The sequence below is a fragment of the Propithecus coquereli genome, unplaced genomic scaffold, assembly GCF_000956105.1.
Source record: "Propithecus coquereli isolate 6110/MARCELLA unplaced genomic scaffold, Pcoq_1.0 Scaffold36, whole genome shotgun sequence".
Taxonomy (NCBI): domain Eukaryota; kingdom Metazoa; phylum Chordata; class Mammalia; order Primates; family Indriidae; genus Propithecus; species Propithecus coquereli.
The window spans coordinates 5,457,941-5,482,649 of NW_012149285.1; the positions used below are offsets into that span (position 1 = coordinate 5,457,941).

General features: G+C 47.6%; 1 protein-coding gene across 1 annotated transcript in view; it reads right to left on the reverse strand.

Moving 5' to 3' along the window:
• GALNTL6 (polypeptide N-acetylgalactosaminyltransferase-like 6) overlaps positions 1 to 24,709 on the reverse strand; it is a 215,371-nt gene that overhangs the window by 6,156 nt on the left and 184,506 nt on the right. The window contains exons 6-7 of the mRNA XM_012651657.1: positions 18,975 to 19,091; positions 11,942 to 12,091 (exon numbers count right to left, since the gene is read on the reverse strand). Of these exons, the coding sequence (XP_012507111.1) occupies positions 11,942 to 12,091; positions 18,975 to 19,091 (267 nt within the window). The remainder of the gene's footprint in view (positions 1 to 11,941; positions 12,092 to 18,974; positions 19,092 to 24,709) is intronic.

The window sequence follows — 24,709 nt, forward strand, 5'->3', positions numbered from 1 at the left end:
TTTATGTGTTCTGGCCCTTTGCCTAGGATACGTTATTCAGGTCAGTTGAGTTCAATAGATACTGACTAAGTGCCCTTTATTCTCTGGTATGTATCAGGAGAGAGGCGTAGAAAGGTAACCTACGATGCATCCCTTGACCCAGAAGTAGGGGAGACCAACAGGTAACCAAGAAATGTTTGAAGTAAAAAAACGTCAATGAGATTGTAGTTGAGGGTGAATGGGATGAATTAGGGTATTTCAGATACAGGGGAGAATACTTGAAAAAAAATGTGAAATAACATGCAGGTGTATGCATTCTGTGTATTCAACAAAAAACGTACTGGGCACCTACTATTTGCCAGGCGCTGTTTTACATGCTGGGGACATACTGATGAGCCTAATGAGACAACTCCCTGCTCTCCTGGAGCTTCCAAGCTGGAGGCGGGGGTGGGGGCGGGCGTGGGGCGCAGACCACAGACAAGGAGTGTAACAGGTAAAGGTGCGGCCTGCTCAGAGGGGATAGGAACACAACCGAGGAAGTCGGGAGGACCGGGAGTGCCAGGTGAGGGGCCAGCGTGCAAATTTAAATAGAGCAGCCAGGGCGAGCCTCCCTGAGGAGGTGACATTCGGGTAGTTGGGAAGAAGGGAAGGGGATTGGCCATGCAAACGTCTAGGTGAACAGGGTTCCGGACAGAGGGACCGGCCCCTGCACCCTGGTGGTCGGAGGCACAGAGAGGAGGCCGGGGACGGGGGAGCAGCAGGAGACGAGCCAGTGGCGACAAAGCCGCTCATGTGCAGGAGACCAGCGTGTCATCCGGCACGGCTGGAGCCTGAGGAGCGTTCAGGACAGTGGCAGCCGAGAGGCGGGCAGGGCCGCGTCACGAAGGCCCTGGGGCGCAGTGCGAGGAGCAGCCGGGGGTCGCGGGCTCCGGAGCTAGAGTGGCGGGGAGGGGCAGGTGGACAGGAAGGCAGGCGCTGGGCTGCAGCGAGAGGACAGTCGCAGCTGACGCAGAAACGGAACCGATGGGGATGGCTGGGGTTGAGCCGGGCGTGATCTCTCCAGGGGATGTTTGGGAAGTTGAGAGCTTGGGGCGTTCTGATGAGTGGGATGTGGGGGTTGAGGTAGAGGGAAGGGGCGGGCGACTGGAGGGAAGACAGCACTGAGGCAAGAAATGCAGAAAGAGGGGCAGGATTGGGGCGGGAATGAGGGTGGTTTCTGTTTCGGGTCTGATGAGCCAGAGACGCTCATGGGATGTCGGGCTTGTTGACGCCCAGTGAGCGGTTGGATAGAGACTGGTCTCAGGGTAGCTCCTCTGTGTAAGCGGGAGAAGCCAGTTGCTCTCTCCCATTCACTTCCATGTAAGTAGAAAAATTAATTATAAGAGAATATAGACTGAAAGAGGATGCTTTTCTAAGGGAGAACTCCTTCATATTGGCCGGGTGCCCTGGCTCACACCTGTAGTCCTGGCACTCTGGGAGGCTGAGGCAGGAGGATCCCTTGAGGTCAGGAGTTCAAGACCAGCCCAAGCAAGAGTGAGACCCTGTCTCTACTGAAAATACAAAAAGTAGCTAGGCGTGGTGGCCCGCGCTTGTAGTCCCAGCTACTCGGGAGGCTGAGGCAGGAGGATTGCTTGAGCCCAGGAGTTTGAGGTTGCTGTGAGCTAGGCTGACGCCACAGCACTCTAGCCTGGGCAACAGAGCAAGACCCTGTCTCAAAAATAAACAAACAAACAAACGAAAAACCCAGAAAAACTCTCCTTCATGTTCAATACCATTTGTGTCTAATACGGATATGAGAGAATGAAGGCTTGGAATTATGAGACTAGTTTTACTCCCAGCTTCATCTGTGACAATGATCATTGATGGTCACTCGTCTGTCAGTGACTCAGGTTTGCTGTCTGCACAGCGAGTGGATGGGGAGGAGGAGAGTGGGAAGAGGTAAGTATTAAAAGATCTGCTTTCCCACCTCTTAGGGCTGTGGAGAAGGAGGAGGTTGATAGATGACTATTCTTTGAGCTCTCTGGAAGCAAGACAAATTAGGTGGGCTTTTGCTGCCTATTTTTACTGCTGGCATCTGGGAGCGTGCAAATAACACCTTGATAGGCATAAAAGGGACAAAGCAGCCTTCTTTGACAGCTAGAATTCCTCGCAGGAGGAGAAAATTAGTCTCCTCGCATCAGTGGTTAATTTAGCCAATCAGGAAGAACGCTGCTTCATGCCCTGGCGGAGTCCCGGGTGCGTGCTGAGACGGTGCCGGCTACGGCAAACTGCAAATCCTTCTGCTCCTCTCCCCAGCTCTTTTGGGCTACAGGCAACTGACGTGCACGACCTACCCTCAAATCTCCGCAGAGCAGCCAGGATCATTAAAAAAATCTGTTTTGATGTGTTAGATCCCTGCTCTTCAAGCCATTCAGAGACTTCCCACTCTCTAAGCTGAATTCTTAGCATGGTCCCCAAGGTCTTGTGCAGACCTGCCCCAGCCGGATGTCTGGCCTTACCTTACAGTTCACCATTTTCCTTCACGCTTGTGCCTGTCAACCGCCTTCTCTCTGTTCTTCGGAGAAAATCAAGATCTTGCCTGCCTCAGGACCTTTGCACAAGTTGCTGTGTATGCCTGGGATCTTTTCTCTATCACTTTCTTCACCTGTCTACTTCCGACTCATCTTTGAGGTCTCCATTTAAAAGTTAGTTTATCAGAGAAGCCTTCCCTGCCCTTCCGACCTGGACAGTGCTCAGAGATTACGTTCTTCTGGTATCCTAGACACTTAATTTATATAAGTAGTTATTTGTCTGCCTCCCCTAGCCTGAAAGCTCTCTAAGCAGAGAAAACCCATATGTTTCCATCTGTCCGTATCTCTTTATCTCCCCTCAGTAAACCTGTGAGGAGTCATGTGAACATAATAGCTACTGCTTATCCAGTGTGTATCTGTGTGTCAGGCAGTGCCAAGTAGTCTACCCAGATTTCCTCATTTTTTCCTACCTAAACCACCTAAGCAACCAGAAGACACAGTGCATGTGGACAAGCGGGAAGCCAGATTCAGTTATTCATTCACTCAACAAACACTAACTAAGCACCTACTATGCACCATGCAGTGTTTTAGGTGCCGGCGTACTGAATGAAACATAGCAGAGAAAAATCCCTGCTCTCATGAAATTTTCATTCTCACATTCAGCTATAGCTAAATAAAATAGTAAAGAAATGAATAATATAGAAATGACTAGTTATCCCATCTTTTCCTGTATGTAAATCTACATGGAGAGTTAAAATCAAATCAGAAGATATCTTGTCCAACACATGGGATAGTAATAGTTAACATTAATCGAACTCCTTTTATATGCCATCCTCTAGGTGCATTTAAATTTTATTTAGTATCTTCTTCATATATATATAAAATGTCTTTTTTTCCTTTGAGTGAATACCCAGTAGTGGGACAGCTGGATCAAATGGTGGCGCCGACACTTACACCCGAATGTTTACAGCAGCACAATTCATAATCACAAAGATGTGGAAACACCCCAAGTGCACATCAATACATGAGTGGATTTGCACAATGTGGTACATGTATACCATGGAGTTCTACTCAGCCATAAAAAATAGTAAACTAATACTTTTTGTAACAACCTGGATGAAAGTGGAGACCATCCTCCTAAGTGAAGTATTGCAAGAATGGAAAAACAAACACCACACGTACTCACTATTAAACTGGAACTAAACGATCAACACTCATGTGTACATATGACAGTAAAATTCAAAGGAAATCAAGCAGGTGGGGGCGGGTAGGAGAGGACTGGTAAATTCACACCTAATGGGTACAATGCACACTATCTGGGTGATGGGCACACTTATAACTTTGACTCAAACTGTACCAAAGCAAGTCATGTAACCAAAACGTTTGTACCCCTGTAATATTCTGAAATAAAAATAAATAAATAAATTTTATTTAGTCATCAGAATAACTTGCTAAACTAGATATTATTATTATACTATCCCCATTTTATAAATGAGGAAACAGAAATTCGTAGTAAGGAAGTTTCTCAAGGTGTCAGAGCCAGGCCCCAGAGTGGACCCAGCTGTGCTTTCGTCCTCTGAGTTGCATTGTATCCTCCTTCCCAGCTGAGCAGAGAGCACTCCTGCTCCAGCCCACAGCAGGGAAAAACTGCCCTCCTCAGCAAACATTCATTTAAATTTTTCATAGTTCCTGTCACCGAGATTTCTTTTTTCCGTGTGACAGTCTAGATCTTGGCAGGCATTCAATTCGGGGAGACTTCATCCTTATGCAAGAAAGAGCACGAGGCGGTCCTGACAGAGCCTTTCTAGTTCCGAGTGACCGAGAAGGGCAGCTAGGTACGTTAGGTACGACGGGAGCCAGTACGAGTACTGCGGAGTTCAAGTGGCAAAAGGGAGAAGGTTGTGACAACTAAGCGGCTGCAGCCGGGGTGGACGCACAGATGAAAACGGAATGGGCCGACAGCACAACTTGTTGAAAAGGCAGCTCTTCGCTGGGGGCACGTGCAGCCCCCCGGGGGGTTAACCTCACTCTTCTTTGACAAGGTAGCTCCATTGTCAGTTTGAACTGAAATACTCTGCAGAAGGAGCACAGTTTCTTAGGTAAAGGGACTTAGGTCCCTGCTACAAATAGGGGGACGCTGAAGACTTTGTGCACATGGCTTTCTGCAAGATGTTTAAAACGTCCGTTCTTGTTCTCTTACGGGCAAGCTGGAGAAGGGTGGCCCAGAAGATATTACCGTTGGGCGAATTTGTGTCTGCTTGAGAAACTGCCTCCCGATAACGCTCGTTAATGAACCCCTGTCACCTCTGTCATATGACAGAGGGCTCAGTTCTTGACTTTGCACCGAGATCAACCACCTAGATGAGGGCATGAGTGGATGCTGTGGATGGAACAGAACTAGTTCGATCGCTCAGAAGTTGGTTGGATGAGTCAGAATCCAGGTTGGGGTAAATATGGTAGAATTTAATAGAAACAGATGGGTAGCTACGTGAATATAAAAGATGAACTATACAAGTATAAAACTGTGTGTAGCAGAACAAGAGACAAAGACTGCTTTTTGTTTTTTTCAAATACTGAATGCTCATTAAGAAGCCAAGCATGTGAAGTTAAGGCAGAAAATCAATGAACTCACGATAAATTAAGAGAAACGTGGCTCATAACAGAGGGTGCCAGAAACTCAGCTGACTTTCCTTGGCTGCAGCACACCGAGAACACCGTGTTCCACGCGAGGCCTTGCGCTGCTCTCGGACTAACCGGAGTGCGTTAGGAATGAGAGTCCAAGGAATTGACGTAGATCCCAATTAAGGCATAAGAAGAATAGTGGCAGCAAGTTGGGCCACTTAATTGGAAGTAAAGATTAAAGTCCAGGCAAGTGTTGTTAAATATTTGAGATCCGTCTTAAGTAAAACAGATTAAACTTAATCTGCGTGGTACCAAAGGCCAGGGAAGAACTTTCTAACAGTTGGGACTGTCCAGAAATGAACGAGCTGACCTGGGAGAGTACGACTGACTGCCCAAGTCTGACTACCAGTCTGGGACTCTGTAGGGATTTCATGTACCAGAACCAGAGTTTAATTACGTGCCCTTTTAGTTGAACATGTATATACTTTCCTCACTTTTGGTCCTCCTAAATCAATACCTGACCAGAGTGATTTAAAATAACAACCTTGTGGCCCTCCATCTGGAATCTCAAAACCCAGCCCCACTTTGAGAGCAGAGAGGTGACAGCCCTGGCATATATCGTGGGTTACAATAAACAGTCACATGCAGGCACATGACAAGGATTCCACCCACTCACTTTTGAAACTAACGGGCCTGTCGCATTGTCATCAATTTAGCCTGGCAGGTGCTTTCTTACCTGTACTTCCTGTTTGATGCTATTTTCAAGTCCTTTCTTGTGGAAGTTAAACTATAAAAACACCCCAGAGAGCAACTGAGAAAACTATTTTAAAGTCTTTTACTTTTTTTCTTTGGGGAGGTTGTGTATGTGGTTTTGAGGCAAAGCGATGTGTTAAGGTTTATCCAGCACTGGTTGGGGGTCATGAAGAAGGAGTTCATATCAGTAATTTCCCCCAGGGGGTCATCGAGCCAGTCGATGAATGCTTATTTAGGAACCTCATATAGCAGTTATTAGGCAGGCCATGGAGAAATGTTTTAAAAAGTTCCTGTGTGGAGTAACTCTGCATAATACAATGGCACAAGTACAAAGGAGGAAACAGAATGGTAAAGAAATACAGGTGGGGGCAAATTCCAACTGGAGCAGAAGGGAGGGGGAGGGTAAAGAAAGTAGGTAACAATTGCAGCCAGAAAAGTGGTTCTCCCTCCGACTGCCTCTTAGACCCTCGTGGGAGCTTTCAACATGTATCCATACCCAGCCCCCACCTTCTGGAGAGCCTCAGTCAGTCTACCCTTGCACCAATAGCACGCTGGTATAATTATGTACCTTAATAATGTACCTTTACGATGTTTGGATACCTGGTGCTTGTATAGTGTTTAATATTTGGTATTTTTCCTTCTTTAAGATTTTCTGGGCTATTCTTGGCCCTTTCATTTTCATATATATTTTAGGATCGGTTTATCAATTTCCACCGATAAACCTGCTAGGGTTTGACTGAATCGGCATTAAATGTGTAGGTCAATTTGAAAACTGACGTCTTCAATCTATTCAGTCTTATAATCCTTGAACATGATAGATCCCTTTATGTTTTTAAAAATTCCGTAGTGATGTTTTGCAGTTCTCTGCATATAGGTCTTGCCTATCTTTTGTGAAACAGATAACTCCATTAGTTATTTGATGCTTTTCTTGGTGATGGTCACCAAGAAATAATTTTTAAGTTTCATTTTCTATTTTTTTGTTGCTAGTATACAGACAACTGATTTTCGTCTTGGGGCTATGCTAAATACACTTACTCATTTTTTAGTAGGTTAGCTGCATAGTCTGTTGGATTTTTCCAAATACCCAAACATGTCATCTGTGAATATACTGCTTTATTTCTTCCTTTATAATTCTTGTACCTTTAAGTTTTTTATCTTGCCTGATTACACTGACTAGGATATCCTGTACAAGGTTGAACAGAAATGATTATAGCTAACATTCTATTTTATTCCCAGTCTCTGTAGGAAAGCTGTAACATTTTACCACCAACAGTGATGGTGGCTGTGGGTTTTGTTTATGCCCCTTACTAGGTTTAAGTTAGTTTATTTGCATTAGCTCACTTTCTGCATGGCCAAGACTATTTAGTCAGGTGGTAAAAACTTGAGAATTTAACAACAGACCAGTGTATGTAAATTCTCGCGCCCTGCAACAAAAGTGCCCCTTCAGTGCAGTGGGGAAAATTGTTCTTTTAAATAATGGTGATTGACTTATTGCGTCTTCTATTTCTATCTCTCTCTACACACAAATCAACCCCTATCTTACATTACACACATAGAAATCTTTCAGGGAATTATATACCAAAAGGTAGAATATCAAACAACAAAGTTTCCCAAGATGACTTAGAACACTATCTTCATGAGTTTGGTGGAGGCCAGGATGTCCTAAACAGAGCACAAAAAAACACTAATCACAAAGAATAGCTTTTCCTTAAGACATTCCACTAGACAGAAAAAGGCAGGACACTGACCAGAATGAGATGTCGCAATACACACACAACAAAGCACTTGTACCGAGATATACTTAAAAAATCCCTAAAAATCTTCAAGAAAAGGGCAGACAACCCACGTTTAAAAATGGTCAAAAGACTCGAGCAGGTCCTTCCCAAAGACATCCAAAATGGTGAACAAACATAATCTCACTTTACAATCACGGAATAAAAAGAGAAACAGAAACCGACAATGCCAAGTGTCCGTGACGATGCGGAGCCACCGGCTTGTCACACGCGTCTGTGTCCTGCCCACAGCCCTGCAGGCCCTCCCGTGCCAGTGCGCCCTGGCCCAATCTCCAGCTGGGTGGCCACTGCGTCTCTCTGCTAAGGACTTCCTGTGGCCTCAAGAATAGCTGTGTCTGTAAGAGCAGCAGGTTAGAGGTGTCGGAGAATAAACTCCCGTCAGGAGCTAATCCTAACCACAGATTCATACCCACCGTTGGTGTATAAACACCCCACCGCTTGCTCTCTGATGTGTGTTCTACCAGCGGCCCCCAACCTTTTTGGCATCAGGGACCAGTTTCACGGGTTTTCCTGACAGGCTACGAATGGTACCCGGCCGCGGCCCGGGGGTTGGGGACTGCAGCTCTACACCATTTCCAGGGCTCTTCAGTAGGATTGAGCTCCAGTCGCTTGCAACGGTACCTGCTTGATAACCCTTTATTGGCTCCCACCCCTTCCCCATTTCACTTCTTCATTCCCTACCAAGATTTTGGAGGGGGGGTGGTCATCTCCCAAATAAACCACTTGCACTCAAATTCTTACTTTAGGTTATATGTCTGGGGAAACCCAAATTAAGACATGTGTTATACATCAATAAAATGTTTACTTAAAAAAGGGCATGGGCAATAGCTCTTAATTTTGGGGGGATAACAACAGTTAACATTGCGTAGGAGAGATAGCTTTAGTGATCTGGCATATCAGGGTATACCTCCACCGCGATTGTCAATGTAAAGCGCGCATTGTCACCCGCACAGATGGAAATTCGATCGTATGGTCAGAAACTGTGTTAGAGTTTTGCATAGCTTATCTCACTTAATTATTGTCCCTGTTGCATTGATGAAGAAGTGGAAAGTAGCCATAGATGTAAAATAACTTATTTAAGACTGATCGTTATAATTTCACGATGCATTAGGGTGTGTTAGGCCTGACTAGGACCAGACTGGAAAGATCAGCATGAGAACTGAGAGGGGAAGGTACTTTATCTTCTACTCATTGAGAAACCAGGTGAAACTATAAAACAGAGGAATGCAATGACCGGATTTTGTGGGCACCGTCTCTGACGTCGGGATGGAATATGGGTGGGAAGGGGAAGGTCAGGAGGCGGGGCCACCATTTCGGAAGCCATTGCAATAACCCCGGGGTTAAGATGCCAAGGCCTGCACCACGGTAGGGCTGTGGAAACGGCAAAGACGGGATGGATTTGGGAGATGGCTGGGGGAGGAGGTGACACGTCTTAGTGACCAGTTAGATGTGGGGGCTGAGGAAGAGGAGAGTTTCTTGCTTTGGATGTTAGGTGATGACTTAAATATTTTTACTGAGGTTGCTGCAACAGTTCACCGTTCTTGTAACAGGGATCCCCCTGGTGGTAAACGAAAGCAAGACCGGGATTCCTCACCCTGGGCACCTGCTGTTGCGGGATACGGCTGCGCAACTGAGCACAGTTGCAGTATCACAGACTAAGGGTGCTCTTCTCCTTTCCCGGGGGCAGAGGGCCACGTGTGAAAATAGCCGAACGCTGACAGCTGCCGAGAGCAGAGTGGGGCCTGACCACACCTTCACCCACGTAAGCTCAGTGGCCCTGGCCACCTTCTCCCTCCAAGAGACTCCCTGGAGCTGGGAGAGAGCAGGTGGCTGGTACCAGTGGCTCTGAATCCAACAAGAATTGGGGAGAGTTCCTAGGGAATATTGATCTTATTTCTTAGGAGCATGGCAGGAGAAAGGGTAGAGACTTTAAAGTCAGATTCACCTGCGTTTGAATGTTGGCTCTGCCACAAATCTGCTGCTGTCAGTTTCTTCCTTGTAAATTGTATACAGCAGTACCTAGGTGGTTCTGAGGTTTCAGGTAATGGGTGCAAAGCACTAGCTCAGCGCCTCCTTCCCAGTCAGGTGATGATGATGATGATGATGACCTTAGGAACTTAGGCGACGGCCCACACAGCCCTGTAGGCAATCAGTAGTTTTAGGGACCTGGGTTGACTCATGAATATGCTAATAAAATGGGTGCTCCAAAGCAGCCTCAAAAGATTGCTAAGCTGTTGGAAGCCCCTAGAGACAAGTAGTGCATCTGCATAGACAAGGTAGCTCCCCAGAGAGATTCTTCTCCTTGTGCTTCAGTTTTTTATGCCTTGGGCATAGCCGCTGGAAAAAACAAGAGGAATTTTCTAAAGCAGGTACATTTGAATAGGCTGAATCATCGACCAAGATGAGATATTTCATAAACTTTCCATTTTGAGCCTTTGGCATGTTCCTGATTAAGTATAAATTCCTCGCTTGTATATAAATACACATTGAGTGCAACCTTTCGCTAAGTAATGCAGGGCCACCGGCTGCGAGACCCGAGGAGAGAGCAACAGCACCGCTGCATCTAGAGGTTTCCTTTCACAGATCCCTGAGGGCCCTGGAAAGGTTTACAGTGTTAAAGCTCCTAAGAGTTGCCTCTTGAAATCACCACAGCCCGTTGTTTTTTCCTCCCCAGGAGCTCTGTGCATTAGTTGGTCTTATCCCTCTGTAAGCTGTTGTAAGCTCCCTAATGAAAACAACTGTATTTTCTTGGCTTAATTGCATGTTATTGAGTGGTCTGTCTGTCAAGCTATAAATATACAGTAATGAGAAGTGTTCTGTTCATTAGGGACCACCAACATACTGGGCAAATGGCAAATGAGGCATTTTATTGACGTGCACAGAAAGTAACTCCTTTAAGGTCAGAATACAACCATTAAAAAACCCACTACTTTACTGCACCACACACAGACTGTATCATGCCGAATAGCAAAAGAGTTTGATAAGATTGATCATTTACGATACATTTCTAAAGAAAACAACGACATTCTCCTGTTGCGACAATTCCCCCCTCCATATTTCATCTGACACCATCTTCTTATTAGCTCTTTCGATTTTAGATGGTTCTGTGGAAGGGCGTTGCCACGGCTGCCGTGTACTTTGTTTGGAAGCACAGCCAGAGTCCGCCAGGCGCTGGGGTGTGGACCGCACGTGGCATAAACCCACTAACAACTGCGCCAGGAGTGAGCACAGCTTTAGGCACCGACCTCTAAAGCAGAATGCTCCTCAAGTGAGGGGACGAGTGTCCCAAGCAGTGTCCCCATACTGACTCCCCACAGCTTCCTCTCTTCGGCTTTCTGTGATTTGACCTTGCTTCAGCCACAGGCTAGCCGAGCCCACGACTAAGGTGGAGGGCGTTTCATTTTCCTTGTGGCCAATGTCAGGCTGGCTTGTGCCACAGCTCGAAAAGGCAAACGGGGGCACCTTCCCCCTGGCTGGAGAGGCCCCAGCCGTTCTGCGGGTTTGGGGACAGGATGGAGCTTAGGGGGTACTTGCTAAGCAATAGTCGAGTCCTGCCTCAATAAGCAGAGAAGTTGGAAAATAATTTCGTATAGTATTCTAAAAAGTTGTCAAGAGGAAGTGTAATGAAAATATGTTAAAGCGGTAATTTAGTGGCTCTTCATTTGTTAACTCAAAATGTGACTCTACATTAGTTTTTGAATGATTGTTTCTATTATGCAAGTGTTAACTTTATAAGTCTTTAAGCTTTTACATTTCCCAAATACGTTCTTCTTGGCTACATTCGGGCAGAATTTTGGCCATCTCATAAATGTGTCGCTCTCCGTATACGAGTCACAGCAATTATGTCTACATAGCTGTATAAATATTTGTTTAAAAGTGATTGTCTTAACTCAGACACCTCCCAGAGTGAGCTGCGTGGCAGATGGATGGGTGTGTTCCTGCGGTGTTGAGAATCGTGGCTGTTGAGGATCGTGTCTGTGTATGGGTGCTGGCTACGTGGTTCCCTCTCCTGGGAGTGGGCCCGGCTACGCGGACCCGTCCTGGCTCAAAGCCAGAACAATCAGTCGTTACTGATTGTGAGGGATGCACACACAGCATAAAAAGCCAGACGTCCCCTTCCTACACGCTGTCCTTCCCTTCGTCCTTGCCGGTGGTCTCCGAGTATGTGAGCCGAATGTGTGGGTGCATGTCCAGGTCACACTTTAAATGAAAACAGAGTGCTTTCAAAGAAAAGTTTGAGTTAGCCACGGCAGTTTGAGAACAACCCCACGAACTGACCCTTACCTTCCGGAAGCCCCAGAGCTGGTTCCCCTTCATGCCGTGACAGTCATAGAGGGTGACCGGGCTGCGGTGCGAGATCGCGTCGAAGCAGAACTTGCGGGTGTGCAGGGGCTCCCCAGGCCGGATATCTTCTCTCCACCCGAACGTGAAGAGCTGGCGAAGCAACAAGAGCAGAAAGCTGCAGTGAGTTTGCTTTGGGGAGAAGATTCCAGAGCAGGGGGAAACAAATGTCTTTGAGTGACGTGGCACTGCCGCTCCGTCATCTGCCGGGAAGACTGTCTTTGCACGGTGAAGCGCTGTAGCAGCAACCGCTGCACCTTCGCCCAGGCTGCCAAAAAATGCAAACGAGGAGTTTCCATTCAGGTACCAGGAAAAATACAGAGGACGACATGGGGGGAGGTCGAAGGAGAAGGAGGAGGAAAAGCAGGGAGGGAGGGAGGGAGGAAGGAGAGGTAGAGGAAGAAAGTCTTTAGTAAAACTCCTCACGTTTTACGTTTAGATAAAATGTCACCGGATCAAATGCTGCACAGTTAGCCTGAATAGCAGATGAACTGGAAAAAAAAAAAAGATAGAGTAGAGTAAAGATGAATTGACGCTAATACCTTGAAAAATCTAATTTAAAGGAAAGCAAAACTTGGTGAAGTAAAGAATAGGAAATTAATTTCCTAGTGTTGGGGAGAGTAATTCTGAGGGCAGTGCAGAAAGTTTTAGGGCATAACTCACGGTAAGAAATGCAGTTCACACACACACAGCCCTGCCCCGACTCCAGCCCAAACAGAAGGTTCACGAACCGATATTTACTGTTACTGCATTTAATAGACTCTGATGGTCCCTCCAACGTTTTCCCATCCTGGTCTAGCCTATCCTGCCCTGTCCGTCCCCTTGTATGATATTATGATAAAAATGCTACATGTGATGCACTAAGATTGATTTTACAGTGTGCTAAGTTAATAAACAAAGAAACAAACAAAAAACACTCCTGCAGGGGAAGGGCATTTTATTGAGTTATTGGAGCCGCAACATTCCAGGGATGCCAACAAAAACCGGAGTGGGCCATTGAAGGAAAGTGGAAAGAACGGGGTTCAGTGGCTTGAAGAACATAAGAAAGAAATGATCTAAATCAAACATATGGAAGTAACAGTGACCGACTACATTCTGCTTCTCTGTTTCTCTGGAATATGAGACAAAAGAGAGTATTTTAAATAGAAGGGCAAGGGGTTTCAGGTTAGGCATTTGGAACAGATTCACGAACAGCAACAGTGTAGTCTCTTTTCCTAGAGGTTTTTTTAAAATATGATTGCAGACTGAGACTTTGTTTTGAAACAGGATCTTGCTCTGTCGCCCTGGCTGGAGTGCAGCGGCACGGTCGTAGCTCAATGCAACCTCACACTCCTGGGCTCAAGCGATCCTCCTGCCTCAGCCTCCCCAGTAGCTGGGACTACAGGCGCCACCAAGCCTGACTCATTTTTCTATTTTTTGTAGAGACAGCGTCTCGCTCTTGCTCAGGCTGGTCTTGAACTCTTGACCTCGAGCCATCCTCCCGCCTTGGCCTCCCAAAGTGCTGGGATTACAGGTGTGAGCCACACCACCCAGCCGGCTGAGACACTTTTAGATTTATTTAAATCCTGCTCAGGAGAACGACTTCTCGGGAAAGTGTCTATGCAGCTGTTTCTAATCTGAATCACTCTTTTCCAATGAGGACTCACGACTCTCCCGGCTTTGGAAAACTGTGCTCCTTGATCACGCCGTGACTCCACCTGGCCCACCCTGTCTTACGTCCATCTCTGCAGCACAGTGTTGTCCCTCGACGCTGCGCCACCCTCCCTGCGTGGTCGCAGACACTCTGAGCTCCGCTCTCGCCGACCTGCTGACGACTCGCCGTCTGTGTTCCGTCCATGCAGTGTCCCAGCTGCACGTCCCACTGACACCCCGAATTCAACACGTTCCAAACTCAGTTGATTTTCTCCCCTTCCGCCCTGTTCCTGCTCTGTGGGAAACGCCTGCTTGATGACCGTGTTCCCTCCCAAACTAAAGTCCCACCGCCTTTTCCCATAAACCTTGGGGAACAAAGTCCGAGCTCTCTGAGGAGCTTTCCACGATCCGGCCTTTGCTGTTCTCTCCAGCCGCACCCCTTCCTTTTAGTTCACGTTCGTAGTCGACGCACGGGGCAGGCTGCAATCTCCCTGCCGTGACTCTGTCCATGCGAGTCCCGCTGGCCGGACACGCAGCGTGCACCAGCCAACCTCAGGCGTTTACGCTTCATCTCAGGCCTCGGCTCATCCGAGGGCCTGTCCTCTCTGCCTGCGCCTTCCCGCCCTCCTTCTCTCATCCGACTGCCTGCTCATCTTCCTCTGCCCCTCACTGGACAGTCAGGTCCTGATGGCAGGAATTGGATCTTCTTTATCCAGCACCTTGACACACATATCAATTTACACATGTATCAATTTATGATACATAGTAGATGATCAACACAATTTTTATTGAATAAATAAAACTCGTACTCATTATATGAACAGAAAGTATGTTTACGTAACCGTCGAGATCAGTGCGTCGGTCTTTTTCATCTCAAATGAATCTGTGCTGTGTGTCTCATTACAACAACATCAATGATAATTATTATTTGAACTTTCAACTTTGATGATTCTGGATTCAGTTGCCTGTCATTGGAATAGAAATTTCCCAGTCTATAAACCTGCCACTGGCTTTGATTAAACCTTCATTTTATTTAAACATCATGTTTCCCTTGTAGTGCAGGCAGTTCGACCAGTGCAGGAACGACTGGCCTTGATTGTTTATCCATTTTCCTCTCTGTCTCTGTCTCTCTCTTTCTCTTTTTGATGTTTGTGCACTCTGAAGGCCAGAGCTTCTCGAAAGGGATTGTAATCACTGCTTAGCGCCGTTCCTGTTGGGCACTTGGGGGAAATCCGGCCTGCGGAGGTTGGACGGCTTGCCCTAGCCGTACCTCAAGCGCACAGGCTGCTTTTATAGACGATCTTTTCATACTTTTTATTAAATGGATCAGCTAAGTCCTAAAAACTATAGCAAACACAGGAAAATCTGTCCCTTTGGACAAATTCATTCATCTGTTGTCACGATTATATATCAGGGCATCCTCAGGTAACTTTTGCGTCTGGTTTCTGGTATTGCAATGTGACGATCATTCTTACACTTGCAGACTGGTTGCTGGCCTGGAACTGCCACAGTGTTTTATGTGTAATTGTTGTTACTCCTGCCCGGTGATGACTTTCCTGCATCCCAGGTGAGGCACCTTTAGATTCTATCAATCGCTTTGTTCTTCTGCACCTACCATTGGCTAACGTTTTTCTCTCTTATGTCTTTGAAGTGCTTTTCATTGCCATTCATCTTATCCTAACGGCCTTGTCAAAGCAATCAGGCCTTGAGTCTTTATCATTAGGCACCCTTTCCCGCGTGCAGTCTTGTCGGAGCAGAAACAAGCAGACGTCGTGGCACTATGTTCGTTGTTTTCTTTGGGGAATGCTACTGTGACGTTCACAGTTTGTCTTCTCCCTTGGGTTATTCTTACTGACACGGGTGTTTAGATTTTGTTCAGGTTTCCTGTACAATAACCCCTGATTTTTTTTTTCAACCTCGAATTTCTCAGTTTAGATGTTTATTTCTCATCTTTCTTCTTTCAAGTGATACTTTAAATACAGACTTAGAATGGTAACTCTTATTTCATTGTAGTGTTTTGCCTGGGTTTAAATGAATAAGCTCGCTAGATTTGGTACTACACACACACTTATTATCTTACTCTTGCTACCTTACTTGAGACAATTGAAAATGTTTTTTCTCTCTGCAGGTAGTTATATTTTATTTCGTTGTTAAGTGTTTTGCAGAAATCTGAGATATGGCATGTTTCTCCCTGCAGTTTGTACCCATCGTCATGCTCTGACCTCACAGTGAGACTACTTTTCCCAAAGGAAAGGAATCTGTCCTTTCGCCACTGCATGCATTGACTTGGTCCAATCTCTGCGTGTCTCCCCCCCAGGTCTTGCAAAGGGAGCGCTGGCTGCTTCCTCAGCGGATGCGAGGCCCGGGGCAATGCCTTCTTCCCTGCACAACAGAGGCGCAGCTGCCCGCTGGGCCTGCAGAGTGGCAACAGCCAAACCAGGCCAAGGAGGGCCCCCCGCTCCTCCCCCCTGGACTCGCAACAGGAGTTGAGAGTATTCTTTCCAGACCTTACAGTCTTATTAGGATCTATTTTTATTTTTTGTCTTGGTCCCTAGAGGAAACTGAGCACCAGTGCATAATGCGACAGTGATATCCAACAGCTACAGAGATTCCCCTGGAAAAATGAATCATGCATTTGCTTCCTTCACAGAAGCGGATTAGTCATCTCTGGTGTTCTGCAACAGAAGGCATTTTCTTATATAGGAGCTTCCAGGGATTCTTCTTTATTTCCCATGTAGCAATTTTATTTATTTGTGTCGTATTTTGCCACTTGATTTTTTTTTTTTTTTGGAAAGAAAAGGGATCATTTTAACTCTAATAAGCACCCCTTTGGTGTTCTTTGGATGCTTTTGAATTAAAAAGAATACTTGTCTACTGCCAGGCCACCCTGAATGTGCCTGATCTCGTCTGAATTAAAAAGAATGCTCACAATGTTCGTGTTCTGATATACATCTTTTCTCATCTAAGAATTTTAATCTACATGTGGAAGAATGAGTCCTAATTCTTATAAGTCACTGAGTAACGTATTGAATAAAGCTGACAGTTAATTACTGCAGAAGGAAGCAGCTTGTAATGTTTTAACCTCCAAGTCAATATGTGGTGGTACATGTTTCAAATATGATGTATTTTTTTTTTACCTCCTGTCAACCTTGTTTACTCTTCCTGTATAGCTCCATTTTTAGGATCTCCGGAGATCAGAAATCTCCTTTTCAGAGAGCTACGTTCGCTGATCTTTCTGGTCAGCCTATGTGGCGTTTTCTGCTTGTCTAGTGCTGCCCTCTGGTGACCATTTCTTGCATTACAGGCCATAGACTTTTGCAGTTTAGCCTGAGAGGAAAAGAAATGAACCAATAATTTTTAAAGTGTATGCAATATAGTCGGTTTTGTTTATATTCATTTTCAGCTGTCATGTAAAATCCTCAGGCCAGAGCGGATTTCATTCTAGAGCATTACTGGAGAGAAATATTAAACCCGATTCAGGCGCTCAGACCCCCGTCCTGTCCCCAGCTGGCCGGGTGTGGTTCCTGGTTGGGCTGCACAGAGGTGGCGGAGGGGAATTGAGACCAAGAGAGCAGCTTTTCCTTAGGGCTTGCTCCTTTTTCTCTTTAAAAAATATGCCTTTCCACTCTAGCTGCCATCTTACTGATAGCCGCTTAAGCCTTCTCTCGCGTTCCCCAAGCTGAAGTCGGAATTGCCTGCTGGAGGTGACAGTCCAACCCTGTTACTGGGGTCCTGATAACACCCCCGTGGTGCTGAGAGACACAGACAGAGGAGGGAGGGGCCGAGTCAGTTTCCACCGATGTTTTATCCTGTCAGTAGATCCTGGAGCCACGGGGGCTTCTTTAAAACCCATCTGGCAATTTCCACAGACTGCAGGATAGTTCGAGTGACTATGCTGGGAATAATCAGTGAAGCCAACGTCACAGCTAGCTGCCTTGGCCCTAGTTGGTGTTAGCATGAAGGATTTCGTGGGTGCGTGTGAGCAGGCAGAAAGGACGGTGCGTTACTCCGCTCCTGCTCCCCGTGCAAGAAGCTGTGACATCATAGACACTGTTTGTTGTCAGAACAGCCCTGTCCGTGAGGCGGGCATTTCTGCCTCTATTTAAAGATGGAGAAACTACAGCCTAGAACAACTTAACAATTTCACAACGCCACATGGTTTAAACTCAAATTTAGGTTGGCCTGACTGCAAGGCCCACAGTCCTTCTAGAACACCAGGGGGCTGTGGGTGAGCGTACGAGGACAGATCAGTGGTTGGAGGAGGGGCAGCGTGGACTGACCGAATGAATTCCGGGCCATGCTGCTCCCCTAACACCACGCTGCTCTGCAGGGTGACGCAGGGGGAGCCAGCAGGGGAGGGAGGTGCCCACATACTGAATCTCAGTGCAGCCGACAATTCTTTCACGTCCCAGGCTGGGCGTGGTGGGCCTTTTCCAGCTACGGGAGAGCAGTGACGCCGTGCTGGGAAGTGCTTGCTTACGTTTTCGGTGGAGGCACGATGGACAACTCTGGGAAACTGAAAGCACAGGCGGGGCAGACGGTCCTGAACCCGGGGAAATAGCCTGGGGGAGGGGCTTCCACTGTTTCTAAATTTTTATTCTTAAAATATGGCAATAGATGTCGATACTTGTTAATCCCGTGTGACGGATGTATAAAAATGTCTGCTGTGGTATTTTCTATAGTTTCCTTTGAAATAGTTCCTGATTTACAATTAAACCACCAAAAAGAGGCAGCCATAATTCTGCCCACTCTCTTTTCTCTTTCGCAGGTGACACAGTGCAAGGAAAGCCGCTTACAGGACTCTCAGGTTTCCGAGCGGGTTAGCAATCACACCTCACGTACACTGAGCTGCACGGAAATGTTTTTCCATCAAGAGCAATACACGGACTTAAAGTATCTCACGGAGCCCACGCCGGGGTGGGGTTGCTTCAGAGTCACCCTTCATGCCTACGACTAACAACCGCTACAACAACAAGGAGTCCGTCTGAAGTGTTTGTCTCACTACACAGAACAACAGAGTCTTGCACTGAAACCTTGACATTTAGTGGGAAGAGTCCAATAAGCACGACAGGCTCTTTGTGTTGTGAAAACTGTCATTCTGGGAAAGGAAGTAAGATGAGGGTCACCATCGACACCTCCACCAGCATGTCCATTATTGCAGGCACAGTTGCACGCCGTATCTTAGTCGGTTATCACGGCTGCTTTGAGAAGAGAAACAGAAGTGACTGGCTTAACTACAGGGCTGCTTAGTGACAGACCACCCCTCTCGGGGTCCCACAGCACCATCTGGAGGTGCGTTCCCACTGTGCCCGCCCGCTGCCACGGCTCCTCGGAGCCGACGTACCTGTTCGTGAGACCAGGTCCTTTCCGAACCGTCCTTGACGCAGACGTCCAGCCGCAGCTCGGTTCCCGTGGCGCCGTGCTTGCTGTCCACGCAGAGGTTTGCCGCCACGTTTCGGATCTGTGGGAAGAAGATAGAACGTTGAACGTGGGGCTGGGTTGTGTTGTTGTGTCGCCAGCTCTCGAAAGCGACTATCGAATGAGGCCTTGAATTTGCCTGTAATTTCTGGAGAAAAGCAGGCGTTAAATAAAACACGGTCTGCTCTACGTGGAAAGAACATGGGATGGTCAAGTAGCCACACGGCCGCTGGTCGCAGCAAAGGAATGTTGGTAACGCAACGTAGGGAGTGGCCTGGAGTTCACGGTGTCTGTAAAATGGGAGACTTTTCTGTTTCAGGTAGTGCTTAACTTGGGGCTTGTTATCTTCCTGCTTCAGAGCACCTTCCACCGTCGCAGCCCGGCCGGGAGAGACCCCACGCGAGGCAGGGAGCGCCGCTGCAGCGGGTGGCGGGGCAGAGTGGATCACTCGGCCCCGCGCGGCTCTGCGCAGACGATGGCGGTCTTCGGCTCCCTTTGGCTGTGAATGGGACCAAAGATCACCATGGTCTACACCTGTTGTCACGGTTTAGCGTTTCTCCTGGATAATAAATAAAATATCGCCCTGGAGTATCAGCAAAATAGGAAAGACAGGACGATCGCTGTGGAACTGTGCCGGATGACGGTTCTCTGCAGAAAGCCTCAACCTCGAGACGTTGCAGAGTGGAAACAAGAGAGCAAGTGTTTTCAATTATTGTATTAGTATTGATGTACGGAACTGAATAGTTGGGGGTGGGGAGAGGGTGGCAACAGCAGCAGAAGCAGAGTGTGGGCAGAGCTCCGTCCTCCTGTCCTGTCTCCCTGCCTGCGAGTGTCGCCGTCAGAACCGCAGCTGCCGCAGAGAGGACCGTGTCGATGGCTGGCTGCCCAGGTGTGTGGGCTTAGACAGACTCATCATCTCGATTCTTTTTATGCCTTTATATAGTCCTGGACTATGACAATCCCTGCAGGTGTTTTTAAGAATGGAAACAAGAACAAGACGGACCCAGTTTCAGTCCAGGTTCTTTTCCCTGGAGGGAGCAGCTACGGTGGGGAGTCCATCTGCAACAGAACACCCGAACCCGGCCTGCTCCTCCTGGGGTGGGCGGGCAGGGAGAAGGCTGATATGAAATGTACCGCGTATCGGGAAAGGAATGAATGAATGAACGGGCAGAGATGGTGGTGGTGGGAGAGCTGGTCCGTATGTCATTTATCCAGGAGAGAGGTTGGGATGATGTCATTCAGGAGGGAAGCTAGGTGGGTGCTGGTCTCTTTATTCAGGGAATTAGGCAGCAGGTGAGGTTCATTCTTCCACTATCCGACCTCTGCTTTAGGGTCTCTGTTCCCGATGACGGGAACTGTGAAATAATGCGGGGTACAGGGCAATGCAGTTCTTAACCCGCTTTGGTCTACGGACCCTTCGAACCCAAGGAAAGTGATGGGCATTTTTGCAAAAACTAACGAAGCCGTCAGTGTATACATAGGAGCACTTTTGTATCCATTTTCCTGGAACCCAGGGACTTCAGACTTGAATCCCGAATTAGGGAAAAGCATTTGCTCCCCCCGCTGCCAACGCGGGGCAGTGGCCGGGGAGATCCGACAGCAGGGCCTGGCTGGGGGTGCGGAGGCTCCTGGTTCACTCTCATTTCTTTCACGTTTTCTCCATCTTCCCTGAAACAAGTACCAGGGAGGAACTTCCCTCCGGAAGTTGCGGAGCCAAGTTTAAAACATGCCTTTTGTAAAACCAATTTCTTGATGTGTGATGGCATTTCTGCAGTGAAACAGAAACACCCAGAAGGTGGGAGTCAGATTTTGCTGTCGCTGTCTTGAGCCTGGCACGCTCTGGAAAGCGCCTATCTGATCTCCTTATCTGAGCCCCAGGAGCTGTTTTCCAACGCTGCCTCTGACCCGAGGGCTGCCGGAAAGGGCTGGCCAGGCCTCCCTTCATTCTCGGGCCGTTTAACTCACAGACACACTCTTCTTAGAGAACCAGCGTCGATTTATACCGACGGCAACCGCAGGACACCGTGCTTCCCCTCACTGGAGTCCAGCAGCTCCGAACCACACGTGCGAGGAGAGGCAGCTGCCTGCATGTTCCGGCCGCTGGGCCCGAGGGGGCCACCCACCGCCCGTGGGTGCACACCCACGCCTGGCCCACAGCCTCGTTTTGTTTTTGAATGTTCTGAGCTCGAAAGGGCCTGGCACAGATGGAGGATGCCATTTTCTAAACGCTTGAATTTCCCAAATTCTCACTCGAGTGGCATCTGTGTAGACAATGGGATAAGCTGCTTTGGAAGCCAAATTTTGCGTTTCAAAGGCATAATTGTCTGCATCTGTGTAAATTCCATCAGGAAGTCGTGCCAGAGAGGAAACGCCGGGAGTCCAACGCGGGGAGAGGCCGGCAGCTGAGGCGAGATGCGTGTCGGGCCTCCCTCCTCCGCCTCTGCCTGCCCTTCTGGTCTGCTGGTCCCCACCTCTCCGCTCGCGCCCGGCCCTCTCCGCTGCTCACAGGCTCGGCTGCCCCAAGACGAACAGGTGCATCCGGTTCCAATAGAACAGACCCTCGCACTCGCTGACGCACGCAGATAAGGTCTTTAAAAAATGTAGCCGAGAACGCTTGCAGATGCTTGATGTTTTGTTCAGCGTAGGCTCGGTGCCCGGGCCGAAGGGAGAGCAGTTCACACACACACACACACACACACACACACACACACACACACACACAGATCTGGGACACGGAGTAGTGAGCACATCTGTGACAGAATCGATACTTTTGCAGGCTTTATTCCTTTGATGTCCAGCTTCAGGGTTCAACATCGATAAGACCGTGTCAAGGAATCCTGAGAGACGCCGAACAGGATTAGAACAGCGAGGGGCGCTTGGCTAGGAACGGCGGGGAAGGAAAAGAAAAATGAGGGGAAGGGAATCGTTATGTAGGACAGGATTATAGAGATAAGCTCCTTTTGGGCAAGGATTGGGAAAAGGTCCGGCAGACAGTGCAGTAAAAGACTTTTTAGGTATGCAGGAGAAGTCAGGCTGAGCTTTAACACTGTTTTGGTTTTTTTCTCTCCCTGACACAGGAGGCTCTTATCAGAGACGCACGAGAGAGGTGAGTGTGGCGTCGATGGATGCGGGACGGGTAATTTAATTGCCTGTGAGAGAGACGAGCCTTAGCTCAGCAAACGAGAGAGCAGGGTTTGCTCACTCTTCTCGATAGCTTTGGGGGCTTCTCAGTAAGAAGTAGTGGGTTCCTTACTCATTCCACAAATATTTATTAAGAACCTGCCACGTCCCAGGCACTGTGCCCGAAATTAGGTATACAGCAAGAAATTAAAAGGAGCCAGTTCCCTCCTTTATGCATCACGTGGTCTAGTCGGGGCACGAGAGAGTAAATGAGTGGAAGGAAGCCTCGAGGCCCCCAGTATTCCCGGCCGTGAATTTTTAATACGGCAGAAGGAACCCAGATGCGCCCCTGTACGGACTGCGTTGATTTTAGAATGCAAATTTCTACGCAGAGCTGGAAAGACAGAAGCCCCTAGTGTAGCAGGGAGACCAGCGGGTCTGAGTTCTGTTCCTGAGGTACAGATGAGGTTCCCTGTAACCTTAGCTACGTACTTCCCTTTTAAAGCTCAGTTCATCCATTCATTAAAAACCGGCGTTCACAGAGCGCTTCTGCAGGAAAGGCGCTTTGAGAAGTGTGGATGGAAATTCAGAGACTAAGGAGCCCACAGTCTTACCGGGGAGACATCACTCTGAAGGCCGCTTCTCAGGAGACTAAGTGGGGACCGGGGGGACATGATCCGCGCTGAGCGAGGCAGCTTGCAGCCCTCGGTGGAACCGGTGGCCTTGGAGGGGGCTCTGGGGGATGCGTGGAAGTGAATCTGGGCAGGGAGGTGGCAGAAGGGCGCTGTGGCCTTAGGGATCAGAAATGAACACAGGTGTTGGGGTCCGACAGTGCAGGGTGTTTTTAGGCAGTAGCAAACGACTGGCGCGGCTCAGCGTACGGCGTGTGAGAGGAGGCAGTCACGTCTCCCAGGGCGTTGAGAGGATTAAATCACGCGTGCAACGTGCTCAACACGGTGCCTGGTACCTCGCGCAGGACCAGTAAATGTCAGTTATTTGCTTGTTTATGTTTTCAGCCGAGTCGTCTATGACGGTAAATGGGGTGATGTCACTGATGTCACCATCAGATCCCATTTTTATTATACCATGAGATCCCACAGACACCTTGAATACAAAGGGACTGTGACTGAATAGGCCTGGCCCGGCACTCCAGCCCTGACCTCCAGTCTGTGTCATCGGTTAGTTGTGACAATGTCACACGGAGTCACCCAAGGTCTCAACACCAGACACGCCCAGCCCCAGTCAACGAACAATTTCTGTGGATTCTAGTCCTAGATACCGAATGTCCCCTCCTTTCCTCTGCATTCCAGCCTCACAGGCCTCGACATCTTCTCATGAGCTTTTCAAAAAAATTATACTAAAATACACATTGCATGAAGTTTACTGTTTTAGCCATTTTTAAGTGTTCAATTCGGCAGCATTAAGTACATTCAAAATGCTGTGTAACCATCACTACTATTTATTTCCAAAACTTTTTCATCGAACAGCAAACACTAACTGCGAATCCACGACTGCCCACTTCTACTTTCCTGCAGTCCCTGGCGACCTCTGTTCTACGGAGTCCACGCGTTTGCCTGGTCAGACACCTCAGGTCAGTGGGACTCGCCACGTTTGTCCTTTGTGTCTGGTTGTTTCACTCGGCATCGTGTTTTCAAGGTTGACCCGAGTAGCATGTATCAGAGCTTCATTTCTTTAAAGGCTGAATAAATTCACATATATGTGTATTTACATGCCACATTTGTTTATCCATTCATGCACTGATGGACATGTGGGTTGCATCCACCTTTTGCTACCGTGAATAATGCTTCCGTGAACGTTGGCACACAAATATCTTTTCGAAGTCTTGTTTTCAATTCTTTTGGGTGTATGCCTAGGAGTGGAATTGTTGGGTCATACGGTGATTCAATGCTTAACTTTTTGAGGAACCATCAAACTGGTTTCCATAGTGCTTGCACCATTTTCCATTCCTACCGGCAATGGTTATGCAATGGTTCCAACACTTGTAGTTTTCTGTCTTTTTATAACAGCCATCATAGTGGGTGCAAAGTCCTATCTCACTGTGGTTTTGGTTTGCGTTGCCCTAACAACTAATGATGTTGAACACCTTTTCATGTGCTTATTGAGCATTCATATACTTTTTTTTGGAGAAATGCCTATTCAGGTTCCTTGTCTGTTTTTGAATTGTGTTGTTTGTGTTTTTTTGTTGAGTTTTAGGAGTTTTTAAAAAAATATGTATTCTGGATATTAATCCCGTGTCCTTCTGAGGGTTGTGAGAGGTAACATGTTACATGCCTGTCTCTTAACTTCCAGTGGTTTGTGGAAATTTTAGTGTTCCTTGGCTCGTAGACATATCACCCTGATTTCCGCTTTTGTGTTCACACGGTGTTCTGCTTGTGTGTGTTTGTATCCAAATTTCCCCGTTTTATAAGATCATCAGTCACATTAGAGGCCTACCCCTACTCATTATGACCTCATCCTAACTTAATTAATTACCTCTGCAACAGCATGATTTCCAAATAAGGTTGCATTTTGAAGTACCGG